General features: G+C 40.5%; 1 protein-coding gene across 1 annotated transcript in view; it reads right to left on the bottom strand.

The window, feature by feature from the left end:
* Positions 1 to 920: 920 nt before the first annotated feature.
* ap2m1a (adaptor related protein complex 2 subunit mu 1a) overlaps positions 921 to 15,701 on the bottom strand; it is a 17,757-nt gene continuing 2,976 nt past the window's right edge. Inside the window, exons 3-12 of the mRNA XM_036596356.1 lie at positions 11,053 to 11,318; positions 10,159 to 10,241; positions 9,420 to 9,425; positions 8,939 to 9,074; positions 7,292 to 7,436; positions 4,146 to 4,265; positions 3,930 to 4,065; positions 2,691 to 2,788; positions 2,479 to 2,590; positions 921 to 1,979 (exon numbers count right to left, since the gene is read on the bottom strand). Of these exons, the coding sequence (XP_036452249.1) occupies positions 1,845 to 1,979; positions 2,479 to 2,590; positions 2,691 to 2,788; positions 3,930 to 4,065; positions 4,146 to 4,265; positions 7,292 to 7,436; positions 8,939 to 9,074; positions 9,420 to 9,425; positions 10,159 to 10,241; positions 11,053 to 11,318 (1,237 nt within the window). The 3' untranslated portion in view covers positions 921 to 1,844. The remainder of the gene's footprint in view (positions 1,980 to 2,478; positions 2,591 to 2,690; positions 2,789 to 3,929; positions 4,066 to 4,145; positions 4,266 to 7,291; positions 7,437 to 8,938; positions 9,075 to 9,419; positions 9,426 to 10,158; positions 10,242 to 11,052; positions 11,319 to 15,701) is intronic.

The following is a 15,701-nucleotide window of genomic DNA, read 5'->3' as shown; positions in this document are numbered from 1 at the left end:
GTGTCCATCTCCTTTTCTCAGTGAGGTTCTTCTTGACAGCTACACATCCTTTCAGACCCACAGTCGTCTTCTCACAGTGGAAGGATGGACAGAAACACCTGTGGATGTTTTCAGATCTGAAGCAGCTTGATTTTCTCCTCTCTCTCAAAGATGAAAGCTTTAGGGCTGTTTATCTGATGGGGGCTGTGTTGGGGTCTACCAGGTCTTCCAGGTGGTTGTTAGGAGGCACATTTTCTCTGTAGCTTTTTGGAAACTCCGGTTTTCCTTATGCAAGTGGATTATCTGATATCTAATCTCAGAAATATCTCCTGAAAAATGAATAACTTGTACTTAACGGCTGTTTTCACAGTAACTTTTACAACGTGGACCTCCAAGCCAGGGCTGTTTCTGAACATTTGGGGGCCCCAAGAGCCCACCCACCCTAATCATATTCTTTTATATGCAAGAATGGAACAAGAGTTAATACTTAATATTAAAAATTTTGAAAAAAAATGGTTCTTTAAGGGTTCTTTAGTGAAAAAAATGATTTTATATAGAACCACGAACACTCAAAAGAACCTTTTACATAGTCAAATGATTTTTGCATGGTGAAGTGGTTCTTCAGATTGATGAAGAATGTGCTGTAGATGGTTCTATATAAAACCTTTTTGAAAAGGGTTCTTCTATTATTACGATGTCAAGCTTGTAACAATAAAAGAACCCTTTTTGGTGCTATATAGAACCCTTTTCAAAAAGTTCTACATCACACCATAGACAACACATTCTCCATCAATCAGAAGAACCCTGCAAAGGGTTCATGGCTCTATATAAAACCATTTTCCTTACTAAAGAACCCTTGTAGAATCTTTTTAAGAGTGTACTACAAATGAACCCTTCTATGCAGAGAACACAGAACCTCAGAGAAGAAAGACACACAGGCGTTTTCCATTATACATTTTTACTGAACAGTCACCATGTTACAGAGCGGGAGATCAGACACAGAGAGAGTGACCAGTGAAGAATGAGCACAGATTAAAAGCCAGCTGACCTCTATGGACGGGCCGAACAACCTCTAAAGGCTGTCAGATTTTAGTCCTGGAGGCCACAGCGCCCCATATAACAAACCCAGATGGTTCACAAAAGAGCATTTCTCAGTCTAGCTTGATAACTTAGGTCTAAAGTTAGGATTGTCCAGTATGACTGTCCCTTACCTCTTCTCCTATCAGACAGGTATGAGTTTGGGCTTAAGTTATCTGGCCAACGGAAATCACAGCTGGTCTTTGCTTTGTGAAATACCACTCGGACTCAAGTCTAGATTGCTGTGGCCCCACAAGACCCGAGCTTGACCTCCAAAAGTCCACCACACACTGAAAGAGTGCATAAGAGACCACTCGCTCTGGTCACTCTGGTCTTAAAGGAATAGTCTGATGAAAAAACAAATTGAGATGTTTTCCACATCACTCCGGATATAGTTGATCAGCCAAGACAGGTTTTGCACAAGTAATGAAAGCTTATAACCACTATGACACCAACTGGTGGGCTATAAGCTTCCATTACTTGTTAGCAACGTTAGCTTTGTGGCTCCAATGCAGAAGCAGTCTACTTGTCTTGGGTTGATGGACTACATTTTGGGTAAAGTGGTTGTTTTCTCACCAAACTGTGGCTCCCTGCTCTGAATGCTGGGCCTCTTCGTTAATACACTCATACCGCCAGGCAGGATACGTTTCACATTTTGCATAATTCATTATTTTGTCTTTCTGTGTGTGTTTTTTTAATTTTATGTGTATAACTGATCCACATATCTCGAGAGGAAAGGCGAGACACAAGGGCCAGAAGACGACCGGCCCCTCTGGCCAGCGAGCCGATCAGCAGCGCGTCTCGTAGATGCCGCTGCGGCCGATGTAGCGGACCCATTTAATGACATCGTGATCACTGTAGTTCAGCTTGGACTCGAACACCTTCAGGTAGCGCACCTTCAGACCGGACGGCGCAAACGGGACCTTAGGAACCAGAGGAGGGCAGAACATCAGCAGTCAGTCAAATATCTTTCCATATTATTTAATACTGTAATTTATTATGTGGCCAATTTACAGGAGACAACAGTGAACGCTTTAAAGTAAAGGTGAACGTACGGGTACAGTTGTAGGAAAGGCCTTTAATTTGTATACAGATCTTTACATTATGTGGATGATGTTTAAATTTATGAGGTGTATTTTTCACATCTTAAAAAAAAATGTTCTTTAATAAACCATTCTTTGAGACGTTCTTCTATGTTATCGTTCCAAAAAACCCATTTTGGCAATATTATAATTGTAATATTATTTTATGATTAGTAGTAGTAGTAGAAGTTGAAGTTGGTTAGTAGTTACATGGTAGTTAAAAAAAAAATTCCTAGCTAAAAAAGTATTGGTCACATTTTTTCCCCCTAAATTTTTTGCAATCGGCCTCCTTTTTAGAAGACCATCTGACTAGTGGCCAGATTTAACTGGCTGCACTCACCTCAAAGTTCATTGAAATTGGAGGACGGGCCCACTTCTTCTTGTCGTTGGTGGGCAGCAGCTCAATCTCAGCGCTGATCTGAGACTCCTTCATTCCAGCCATGCGCTTGATCCTTCAGAGAAGAAGGAATGGACTCACTATATGTGCCGATATTCATATACACTGAATTACACTCATACAATAACAACAAACAGCAGGACGGCGATACACACTTCCACACAATGGCGTTCTCGCTGGCCTTGTACTTCGCTTTCCCCTTCATGCAGATCACCTGCACTCCACTCGTGTTCAGAGGGGTCGGGATGCGCACCTAAAACGACACGACAGATAAAAAGAGTGAGGAACTGTCTCTGTGTACCTGCACTCACTGGCCATTTTACTGGAAACACCTACATGTCCATTAAATATATAGTGGTATTCAAAAATATGAACAACCCCAGCCAAATTTACAGAAATCCAGAGAGGCCATGAGGTAGATATAAATCTCTGGATCTTGGTCTTAAGATCATGACTTAACTTTCCTGTGATCTTGAGATAACAAAGGCTGTTATCTTAAGATCACTAGTCGTAATCTCAAGATAACTGTTTTGCAATCTCAAGAAAACAAAGTTATCTTGAGAAAACGGTTGTTATCTTGAGATAGCAACTTGTCATCTCAAGATCACAAGACAATTATATGTGGCTCCTAAGATAAGTTGTGATCTCAAGATAACAAGTGTCTTGTGATCAAGATAAAATTATCTTGAGATCACAACTTACCTTGTGATCGAGAAAACAGAAGTTGTTATCTTGAGACCACGCTTAATTATCTTGTGATCTTGAGATAAAAGTTGTCTTGAGATCACAAGATAAGTCATAATATAAAATGACAATTTAAGTGTCTTATGATCTCAAGATAAAGAGCTCACGACTTAATAACCTTGTGATCTCACAACAAAGTTGTTGTCTTGAGATAACAACTTGATCATCTTGTGATCTCAAGATAACAATTCAGAATATTATAGCCACCTCATGGCCTCTCCGGACTTCCGTACAAATTACATATTTTCTTGATTTTAAAGTGAAAATAAGTTAAATTGTCCACTATAGGGAACAAATGTAAATATGGTTTAATATTTTTCTGCAAATTTTAGTGCACAAGTTCTATTTACTTGCTGAGTTTAATATATTTGAAAAGAAAAAAAAAGATATGAACTATAAAATGTGCCATGGCGTTTGCACAGGCCACATTTTTGGGGTTTTTTTTTTTCAATATTTTAAATTTAGTAAATCTACAGTAATTGTGCATTGAAATGTGCAGAGGTGTGTCTCTGTAGAGGACGTGTTCACTTATTTACACTGACTGTATACAGTTCATCACCCCCCTCTCTACTCTGCTCATCAATGGTCAGTTTCTAACCACATGACCGCGGATGACCAGATATTATCTGGGTGGCGTGACCTGCACTCACCTCAATCTTCTGTGCCAGCAGTGAGGGCTTGAAGTTGGACTTGATGACCACTTTCACCTCCAGCTTGGTGCGGCCGACCTCGCGGACCAGCGGGATGACCCGGAAGGGCAAGATGATGTCCTTAGTGGTTCGATACCTGCACGTTCACACGCAGAAAGGTAAGATACAGAAACGTAGGGTCACCTGAAGGTCAAAATCACAGCACTCAGCACTGACCTCATGAGCTCGAACTCTCCGTCAGGAGGAATGAAACTGATGCTGCGCTCCGAGTCGAACTTGCTGAGACGGACGCACTGATTGAAGGTGCAGTCATCGATGGCTATGGACTGCTTCCCACTGTGGAGACAACAGACAGACTGAGCTCCTGTTTAACATACTGTACTGGACACATGATATTCCGAGATTTGTTTCTAAGCCAAACATTATTATGTATTTGTTCATTTAACTGTCAGTAAAAGTAAGTAAAACTCTTCATGAGCAGGTGGGCGCACTCTTATGACCAGTAGAGGTGGGCGATATGGGAACAAGATAACAACTGTCTTGTGATCTCAAGAAAACAAAGTTGTTACCTTGCGATAACAACCTAATTATCTTGTGATCACAAGATAAGTTGTGATCAAGATAATAATTGTCTTGTGATCTCAAGATAAAGTTGTTATCTTGGGATCATAAGATAGGTCATGATCTCAAGAAAACAACTGTCTTGTGATTTCAAGAAAACAAAGTTGTTACCTTGAGATAACAACTTAATTATCTTGTGATCTCGAGATAACAAAAGTAAGCAAAACTCTTCATAAGCAGGTGGGCGCACTCTTATGACCAGTAGAGGTGGGCGTTATGGGAACAAGATAACAACTGTCTTGTGATCTCAAGAAAACAAAGTTGTTACCTTGCGATAACAACTTATCTTGAGATCTCAAGATAAGTTGTGATCAAGATAACAACTGTCTTTTGGTCTCAAGATAAAGCTGTTATCTTCAGATCATGACTTAATTATCTTGTGTTCTTGAGATAACAGTCTTGTGATCTCGAGGTAACAAATGTTATCTTGAGATCACAAGATAGGTTCTCTCCAGTCCTCCATACAAATTACACATTTTATTGATTTTCTACGTGAAAATAAGTTAAAACGTCCTCTATAGGGAACAAATGTAAATATGGTTTATTTTAATATTTTTTAGTGCACAAAAAAAAGATAAACTGTGAACGCAATGATTTTTATTCAATATTTGGCACTAAATCCAGTCATATGGGACTAATTTGCTCTATTTATAATGATATAATGTTGCTCAGTGCTACAAGTACTGACGATGTCCACGATATATTCAGGAAGGTGTATTGTGTTGTGACATAATTTATCACGATAACGATAAATAGTCATATTGCCCATCCCTAATGACCAGTAGTGTATATATGTGTCTCACCCAAACCTTACTTCAAACTTTAAACCTTTACCCAAAATAAAATTCCCAATGTGAAAATGTACACTTAAAAAGGAATTTATGCTCCGATTTTTCAAAATTTCCAAGTCGTTCAGAGTGGTTTAGTGTGAATTGTAGAGAAAAATACAGACTCTTCTTTAAAATGTGGTGATAGGAACCAGGGGTCACAATGCAACTATACTACAACACAAAAGAAGCCATTATTTACTGTCCAAAAGCACCAGTGAACCTATACATGCCTTTCTTCTAACTCAGGCTCAGGAACACACACTAGAATCACTGGGGAAGCAGTGTGTGACAGAAGATCAGCTAGTTATATGAGACAAAATAGGCACTAAGGAACAAAACTGCATCAAAGTAGGCCTGGGTGATAAAATTATAATTATCAAAATCCAATATTTTTTCAATACTGATAATGTCCATTTGAGATATTTTCAATAAAATGTTCCTCAATCCAGTATAAGCAGCAAAGGCTTCAAATCTGAACTGTTGCTTCTTCAGCACCCTAGGTGGCACCTTGACAGAGAGGAAGAAGTCTGGCCATTCACTTGCAACAGCAACAAACCAGTTAGCAATACAGTTGTCATATAGATTCCTTTATATATGGATGTATACTTTATACACACCGATCAGGCATAACATTCTGACCACCTCCTTGTTTCTGTGCTCATTGTCCATTTTATCAGCTCCACTTACTATATAGGTGCACTTTGTAGTTCTACAGTTACAGACTGTAGTCCATCTGTCTCTCTGATACTTTGTTAGCCCCCTTTTACCCTGTTCTTCAGTGGTCAGGACCCCCATGGACCCTCACAGAGCAGGTACTATTTGAGTGGATCATTCTCAGCACTGCAGTAACACTGACATGGTGGTGGTGTGTTAGTGTGTGTTGCGCTGGTCTGAGTGGATCAGACACAGCAGTGCTGCTGGAGTTTTTAAACACTGTGTCCACTCACTGTCCACTCTATTAGACACTCCTACCTTGTTGGTCAACCTTGTAGATGTAAAGTCAGAGACGATAGCTCATCTGCTGCTGCATGGTTTGTGTTGGTCATCCTCTAGTCCTTCATCAGTGGTCACAGGACGCTGCCCACAGGACGCTGTTGGCTGGATATTTTTGGTTGGTGGACTATTCTCAGTCCAGCAGTGACACTGAGGTGTTTTAAAAACTCCAGCAGCACTGCTGTGTCTGATCCACTCGTACCAGCACAACACACACTAACACACCACCACCATGTCAGTGTTACTGCAGTGCTGAGAATGATCCACTCAAATAGTACCTGCTCTGTGAGGGTCCATGGGGGTCCTGACCACTGAAGAACAGGGTAAAAGGGGGCTAACAAAGTATGCAGAAGAACAGATGGACTACAGTCTGTAATTGTAGAACTACAAAGTGCACCTATACAGTAAGTGGAGCTGATAAAATGGACAGTGAGCGTAGAAACAAGGAGGTGGTCATAATGTTGTGCCTGATCTGTGTATACTTTATATATAGTTATACACAGTTTTGAACATTACACAGTAATAACCCTTTTGTTTTTTCAAGGTCCAAAACATTTTCATTTGAAAACGTATGCAATAATTATCATTATGGAACAATATGGAGAAATATATGTTGTGATAAGATTTTTGGCCACATCACCCAAGCCTACATCGAAGGAGACACGTTTGGGATTACAAAACTCATCTCAAACACAGTACCTTCCCCCTAACTCACTGAGGTACAGCACGGCGAGAGAGAGAGAGATGGAAAGAAGGCGCAACAGAAGCACACGTTTAAAAATCAAAGCACTGAAAGCAGCTTCAAAACAAATATCATCTTTTTATCTTTTGCTCAAAGACAAACATAAAAACATCTTCAAAGCTTCACAAAAAGGCTGGAAGAGCAAAACGTCGTTCTTCAAAGTGGACGCTGCTTACCTCTTCCCGGTGTCGTCGCCAGCTCCGCCCTTGCCCTGCTTATCGATGACGATTTTGTCGTTCATGCCGAATTTGCACTCAGGCATCCCGCTCAGGTAGCTCTTCATGACCACGCGGCCAGACACGTGTGCACTCAGGACCTGACCTGTAAAGGACAGTTTTGATAACAGGCTGTCAGCCTATTTAGTGAATGTTAGGCTTCTGCATGAATGTACTATTAACTGTCACGTAAAGAACCATATTGGTCATTTCGATGGAGATTTCCCTTTTGTGTTTCCTCTGTTGGATTAGAGTTGGACTCAGCACTACACTTTAGTAACTGCTAACGGTGTTTGGATGATAGGCCAAATTCCTTCTTGCGTTACTCACAAACACTCACCCCCATGGTGAGTCACTCCTAGGTGAGCATAACATCTCACCCAGAGACAAAGGCCCAATCCCATCTGACCCCTCGCCCCTACCACTCAGCCCTTACCCCTCCTTTTTGCATGTTCACGTCTAGGGGTAGGGTGTCCTGATTGTTGTTGAGATAGAGGGGTAGGGCGAAGTGTTAGAGCTACATGCCCCTCCAAACGAAGGTTATTCAGAGACTCCAAACAGAGAGTTATGAGAAAAAAAGAAAAAACGACAAGATGGCTGAACAAGAGACCAAAGAAACACACGAATGTGAGAATTTTCTCTGTTAACAATTATGATAACCACTGTATTATCTTAGTTTAATGTCGTTTCAGTGTGTTATGGTCGTTTTCTTCATAACCAGCATAAAAATCGCTAGTAGTCTGCTGATGTCTTGGTAGCTAACTTTCCCATTCCACCTTAAAGTATCAGAACTGCTGCTCCATTTAAGGTGAAACGAGGAAATTCAAACAAGAAGCTGGTGAATATCTGACTTCAGCTTCATATCACTGAAGAATTGGGGGTGGGTGATAATAAATAATTGCCCCCCTCTTTGAAGGCATATGATGCCCTAAATGTAACTAAAGCCCAGCAGTGAGGAGCTGAACTTTACCCTCCTCTGCTGTCACTGCAGACTGGCAGGGTCGCCTACAGAGCAGCGCTGGTAGCTGTTAATGAAGTAATGCTCTTTTTATTTGAGGGTTGTCCCATTTCATAGGGGAAGATTTAGACCCCTACCCCCTGTAACTAAGCTCCAAGGGGCAAGATGACACTTGAAAACAAGGGATAAAAAATAAATGGGATTGGGCCAAAGTCTGACTCCTGCCAGAAAATAAAAGCTTACAAAAGCCATTTGCCTTTGGTTTGTTCGAGTTGCTGTGGCTCTGCAACTGACAATCACTGTGCGGTGTGAAACGCCCACCAGTCCTGATCAGGCAAAGGACGGTTTTTCTAGATGTTAACAAGCTTTTTTAGATCCTCAGGTCACATATCTTGATATTCTGAATCAAACTGACAGCCCCATTAACTGTTACTGTGTTGGTTAGCTATACTAAATCACAGAAGGCCACAGCATGCAAATTATTAACCATGTTACAGTTTTTTTCAATGTATTTTTGGTATAACACAAAAAATATATTGCACAGCATTTAAATATTTTAAAAGAGTAAAGCAGATTATGAATTTGGAAACATTTCCAATTCATTTTGTAACTCTGTTCATATTACGTAACCCTTACGGGTGCTGCCTCACCCTGTGGAGACATGAGCAGGTTCACACTCTCCAGCACATCCAGGAACAGCTCGTTGCGGCGGTATTTGATTCCCTCGCGACGCCAGCCGATTTGACCGGTCACCTGGCTGGTGATCTGGGACTGCTCCTCTTTAGTCTGTGAATGTAAACGTTATTCATTATGTAACCGACTAGAATTACGCAGCTACATAATTTAAACTGAATGCAAAGCAAAACAACAACTCCAAACGTCTAAGGCTAAAAGAGAACAGAACAGACGCTCTACAGAAAACTCCGGAAAACCAAGAAGACATTCAACAAAACACAGTTTGTAATCAAATTCATTATGTAACTACAAAATGATGCAATTACACATAAACAGTAAAGCGAAACTACAATAATAACTTCTAATGCTTAAATTGCACCTCCACCCACACCAAAACAAAGCACAGTGTATAAAGATCTACAGGGTGTAGGTTCAGAGTGGCTGGGTTTTATTTACCTGATGCTGTGGTCAGTCCGGTGCAGGACAGCAGGACATGAAAGAGGAAAGGTGTTACGTTACAAACCATGTTTAATAGGACAAGAACAACAACAACATTACTAGTCATTACTATCCAGGATCACTGCAACAGGATGACAAGCTTTCCTCTTCAACTCCTTGAGACCACCGGTGGTTCCAAAACACACTTCGTCATATTCTTCATAACTTTCATATTTCATAAGCTACATTCTAAAGGTGGGGGTCGTATGAGAGCTGTAACTGTCTTCTTTCCAGTCAAATAGATGGGTGATGTAATTTTAAACCCTTATAATAAAAGAAGCTGAACTCACAATTTTTTTTCTACCGAAAGTCGACCCATTTTTCCACAAATCTGGGCTATAAACTATAAACAGATGGCGTCTCTTCAGTGATCTGCTCTGTAAAAATTACTTTTATAAAATAATACAAAGAGTCTCTAAGATTTTTGCCTTTCAGCAGTACATTGTAAGCATATAGCAATATGTGTGATCATAAAACACATGTTCTGTTAATTTGAGGGGAGCTTTTACAAAATAAATAAATACATAAATAAATAAAATAAAAATTTGCATTTATTTCATGCAGTTACTGAATAATTTGCCCTACGATTTGGTCACGTAAATTCAGATGGACAAACCAAAATATAGAGAGTAAGAGGTTAAATCGGTCCCCGTCAGAGAAGACAGAGATGAGGTACGCTAAGCCTCGTTCTCCTTACCTGACCTTTGATGCCCTGCTGTGTGATAAACGTCTTCAGCGCTCCAGTCTCAGAGTTCTGAGGGTATCCAAAATCCAGAATCTCTGCACACACAAACAGACATAACTTGTAAAATGCATGAGGAAAAAGTTCAGCAGCTCACTGGGTGTGTTTCAGACCTGCCAGGCCTACACATGGCACCGTTTACTCAAGAGCTGGTTATTTATTTAGCTGGCAGGCTGGTTTCCATGGACAGCTCACAGCGTCCAGGTGCAGGTGCTCAGTGCTAACAGTGGCCACCAGCCAGGAAAACATCATCTTGAGGGAACAGTTCAGTGAAACACTCCAATTTACACATTTTCCCCCAACACAGTGCAGCCAAGATAATCAGCCAAGTCTGGTGTGTGAAGCTGGCTTCTTCAGTGTTGTACTGGAGCTACGAGGCTAATGTAGCTAAGTAAAAATTAGCATGGGGGAAAACGAAGGTCTAAATCATCGTACAGACGCCTTAAACTGTGAGGAGTAGTTAAGTAATCTCAAAAAGACCTGCTTATGTGGTTTCTGACACTGTATGACCCACTGCTTAGAGACTGAAAAGTCTCCCTTCGTCTCTAAACGTGGTGGCAGTTTCTGCAGGTTTTGATGGAGGAAATGCAAGACCAATTACAAATACAATTACATATTTATTTAACAGTTATTACAAACATTTGGATAATGATTAGGGCCCATTATTATGAAGTGCAACCCAAACTATTGTTAATCAGGTTTCTGTAATTCAAAAATAATTAAAAATTAATTACATGTCACTAAATAAACTGTTAATAATTGAAAATGAGTTAATATAGCTGTAAACTGAATCCATCTCAAAAACAGACAGGCAGAGGTGTCAGAGCAGAGCAAGGCTCCAGTGTTTACCGTCCAGCAGCTCGTAGATCAGCACAAAGTTGTTCTTGATGTTCTCCTCGCTGATCTTGCCGAAGTAGGCCGTCATCACGTCACACATTTTGTAGAGGAACTCGAAGACCATGGCGGCGTTGACATTCTGCTTGGTAACAGCAGCCAGCCAGATGTTGGAGCGCTTGACGTGGAAGAAGCTGGTGCGGGCGATGTTGGTTACGGGCGAGCGTACCTGCTGGCGGGCGTGGATCACATTCACCCGGAACGCGTCCACTGCATTCCGTCTACGGGGGGGAGAGGAAGAGGGAGAGGGAGAGAGTGAGAGAGAGTGAGAGAGAGAGAGAGAGAGAGAGAGAGGGAGGATGAATTGAAGCTCTTGGATTCTCTACCTGAAAACCTGACAGCTGTTGACTCTCTTAGAACTATTTAATTGCATCTTAAAGCACCTTTATTTGAAGCGAAGTCAATCAGCCATAATCAATTTTCCACTGTAGCTACAAAGCTAATGTAGCTAATAAGTAACAGAAGCTTACACTTCACCAGTTAGCATAGTGCTAACTGCATGCCTAAATTCCAAAAGGGTTGAAATGTAATGGAATCCATGTATTCAGAATACAGAAAATTAATATATTTATTTAGTCCAGGTCACGTTTTGTAAAGGCAGTTTTCAGAACACAGTTAACTTTCACATTTTTTTAGGATAATAATTTTACAATATCAATTACCCAATAACTAAAAACATACAATCTCTAAAAGAATTTCCATCAATGCATGTTTATTAACTATTTTTAAGTTGCACAGCAAACAAACTCTAAAGAGGATCTCAATTAATGGCTTCTGATCACTGAAGTTCCAACAAAAAGCCTGAGTAGACTGATAAATCAATGTGATCAGTTATTAATCTCTGTGTTACTGAGCTCTGCTAAAGCCTGAGTAGACTGATAAATCAATGTGATCAGTTATTAATCTCAGTGTTACTGAGCTCTGCTAAAGCCTTAGTAGACTGATAAATCAATGTGATCAGTTATTAATCTCAGTGTTACTGAGCTCTGCTAAAGCCTTAGTAGACTGATAAATCAATGTGATCAGTTATTAATCTCAGTGTTACTGAGCTCTGCTAAAGCCTGAGTAGACTGATAAATCATTGATCAGTTATTAATTAACACATTTCGGAAAGTGTATTCAATATTCAGCCATCTCTTCTTTGTCTCCAGAAGACTTAATTATGTTGTTTCTGACATCATATTACAACCTGTTATCTATAAACACAAGCATAGAACAGCTGAAACGGTAGCAGAAGACAGAACTTTTTTTTGGACTGGTTTTATAGAAAACAGTATTTCAAACAAACATGTCCTGGTTAGTCGACTACGTTATTATTATTCTTAAAATTATACATATTCAGTCAAAATATTTAACAGAACATGTAGAAGAGCAGCTCTAAATTTGCCTTTTACCAACAGGCAGTAATTTTACAGATCTTGGCAAATAGCAGTGACAAATATAATCATAATCTAGAAGCTGAGAACTGACAGCTAATCCCTTAATTACAAACTGGGTCTATGGAAATCATAATCTGTATAAACAACTATTTCTCCTATTTGATTATGTGAAGCTTTAGGTAAACTTGTCTTTACTTCATTTTGCTATTTCGTCTGTAATACAGTTGCCAGGGGCGTTTGGTGTTTTTGAGAGAAGTGCAGCTGGCAGCATGTGATCTCATGCCTTGAATACAACCAATACCAAATGGGGGAACAGCAGTTACTACAGACTTTACAGCCCCAGCTTGTGCTAATGGTCACTGGACAGTCACTTGTGCAGTACCATTTAAAATCACTGTTCAGATGCAGTGCGTGAAGGGACATGCTCTGCGGTCACTGAAGGGCTGTCATGGACACTGCGGCATTCGTTCGGGTCATTTCTGATTGTTTATGGGGGCGCAAGCTTCCAGTAAGGCCCCACCAATATGAGAATTTTGTCACCAATTTTAAGAAGCTAAAAATCCTGATACTCTATAATATTGGCCAATATAATTTAAGCCCAATCCCATTTCACCCCCTCGCCGCTACCACATAGCCATATCCCTCCATTTTGCATATTCACATCTAGGGGTGGGGTGTCCCGATTTTTGTTGAGAGGGGCGAAGTTTTAGGGCTACATGACCCTCCAAACTGAGGTTTTTCAGAGGTTCCAAACAGAGCAAGAGACCAAAGAAACCAATGTGAGAATTTTCTCTTTTGAAAAATTACAATAACCACTGTATGATCTTAGTTTAATGACATTTCAAGTTACATTCTGGTGCCTCAGGTGTCAGAACTGTTGCACCATTTAAGGTGGAACAGGAAATTTCAAACAAGAAGCTGGTGAATATCTGACTTCAGCTTCATATCACTGAAGAATCAGGGGTGGGTGATAATAAATAATTGCCCCCTCTTTGAAGGCATATGATGCCCTAAATGTAACTAAAGCCCAGCAGTGAGGAGCTGAACTTTACCCTCCTCTGCTGTCACTGCAGACTGGCAGGGTCGCCTACAGAGCAGCGCTAGTAGCTGTTAATGAAGTAATGCTCTTTTTATTTGAGGGTCCCATTTCAGAGGGAAGATTTCAACCACTACCCCTTATAACTCAGTTCCAAGGTGTAGGGTGACCCTTGAAAACAAGGGATAAGGGTAAAAATAAGAAACAGGACTGGGCCTATTTATGGTTTTAAATGAACAGAGTCATTTTAGCAATTTTTCATGGCACAAAGTACCAGAACCTTTGCTTTTTCCACAACCATTGGTTCCAGTTTCATAGTTTTTGGTGCCAATGTTAGTTGAGGCTGTATTCCTCTGTGTTAGCCAGCAGCTGCAGCTAACGACAATTTACCTATTACCTAAAAGAGAACCAGAAGAACGACCTATGGTTACTCTGTTTATCATTCAGACTGCAACTGAATTACTAGGACGATTCCTTTGAAATGTGAATTTGAATCAATCACTTTTTTTACCTTTTTATCAGTTATTTTTTAAAATGAATTAACTAATTTAACTTAGTAACTGATCATTTTGCTGATATCGATACTCAATATATACATCAGTCAGACCTCATCTTTGAGATCGCTGGACGTGGCAACTCTTACCTACCACTGTAGTAGCCAAAGATAAAAAAGCCATGGAGATGGAGAAATTTGAGGCAGGAGACGGAGAAGGAGAGGAGGAATGAGAAGGACAAAGGGATGCAGGCGTACTAGCACACATGGAACCACACAGGGAGAATAAAGACGGCATTAGTGATGGTGTTTACTCAACAAACCTCTGCTCCGCAGCATTCACACTCATGGGAAATGAAATGTCAGGGCTAATGGAAGTGGGGAAAAAAGCTAAAGCAGCAAAATCTAATGCAGACGAATTATCTTCTCCAATCTGAACATCCTGTGCTCCTTCCTCTATCTGCTGGAGCAGGATGGCCTCTCCGGGTGAGAACAATGGAGCACACATGTCATGAAAAAGGCCAGTCCTTTTCGCTAACACGCTCTGACTTCCATCACGCTTTCCTGAACGCATCCAGCAAAAAGCCTGACCTGCACAATTCAGAGCTCATGCAAAAGACAGAAGAAAATCCCTGAAAAAGACTGAACAATATTGTCCATAATCAATTCACCTAACAACTACTGTTCAATCTGATTGAGACTGACCAGGCCTACTGCGGTCTCCTCTCACTTTGCCCCCGGCGCAGCGCTAGCATCACTCAGAGTGTAGCAGTCCTGCTTTCTGAGCTAGTTTGGCCTGACATAATCCAATCTGATTACAGCATTAGGTGCTGTTTAACTACTGCAACGATAGCCTATCAGTATAAGCCAGAGGTCGGCAACATGCGTCTCCTTTACTGTCCTGTTGCGGCTCCACAGCAGAATCAGATTTGTAGGTAAAAATAAAATAATCCTCCTTTACAGTAAAATAAAGCTCTGCTGATCGTTCAACACAGTTTAACAATAAATGGTCTTAAACTCTGGAGTTAATGTAGAACTGCTAATTCACCCTTTAACCCTGAAGATCAGCGCAGACTGCTGGTCACCATAACAACACAGACAACAGTCTCGCCTAGCTAGTAGCTAACGAAACGGCAAAGAGAAAGATTTAAGACGAACATCAATAATTTGGAGAAAAATTGACTTATTTGCATTTATAATCACTCTGGTTTCCTGATACGTTTAATCTGAAATGTGAAACTGAAAAACACTAAAAAGTCACGAGGCTGAAGTTTCTCGTTCTCCAGATTCTTGTTCAAATTTTCCCATTCCACCTTAAATGGTGCAGCAGTTACATTCCAGCGCCTCAGGCATCATTTAAGGTGGAACGGGATCATTCGAACAAGAAGCTGGCGAATGAGAAGCGACTTCAGCCTTGTAAAAATTAGAACGTTGAGAGACATTTTACAAGAAACTGTTCTACCTTTGCGGAAAAGTTTCCTGCTGGAGATGTGAGAAAAGCGGTTATAGCTGAGCTAAAGCTTAAAGCAGAGCAAAGTAAGTCTGGATTTTCATTTATATCCTATTTTAAGCCTCTACTAGTACATTAGCAAATATTTAAGACATATTTACAGCCAAGATGGTAAAACAGACATAAAATGTTGGCTCCCAAAGTGGTTCGATTTTAGGTGAAATAACAAAATGACCCTTCTTAACA

Source organism: Colossoma macropomum, unplaced genomic scaffold (genome assembly GCF_904425465.1).
Source record: "Colossoma macropomum unplaced genomic scaffold, Colossoma_macropomum, whole genome shotgun sequence".
Classification (NCBI taxonomy): domain Eukaryota; kingdom Metazoa; phylum Chordata; class Actinopteri; order Characiformes; family Serrasalmidae; genus Colossoma; species Colossoma macropomum.
The sequence above is the reverse complement of the archived record's forward strand: the minus strand, read 5'-3'. Positions and strand labels throughout refer to the sequence as shown.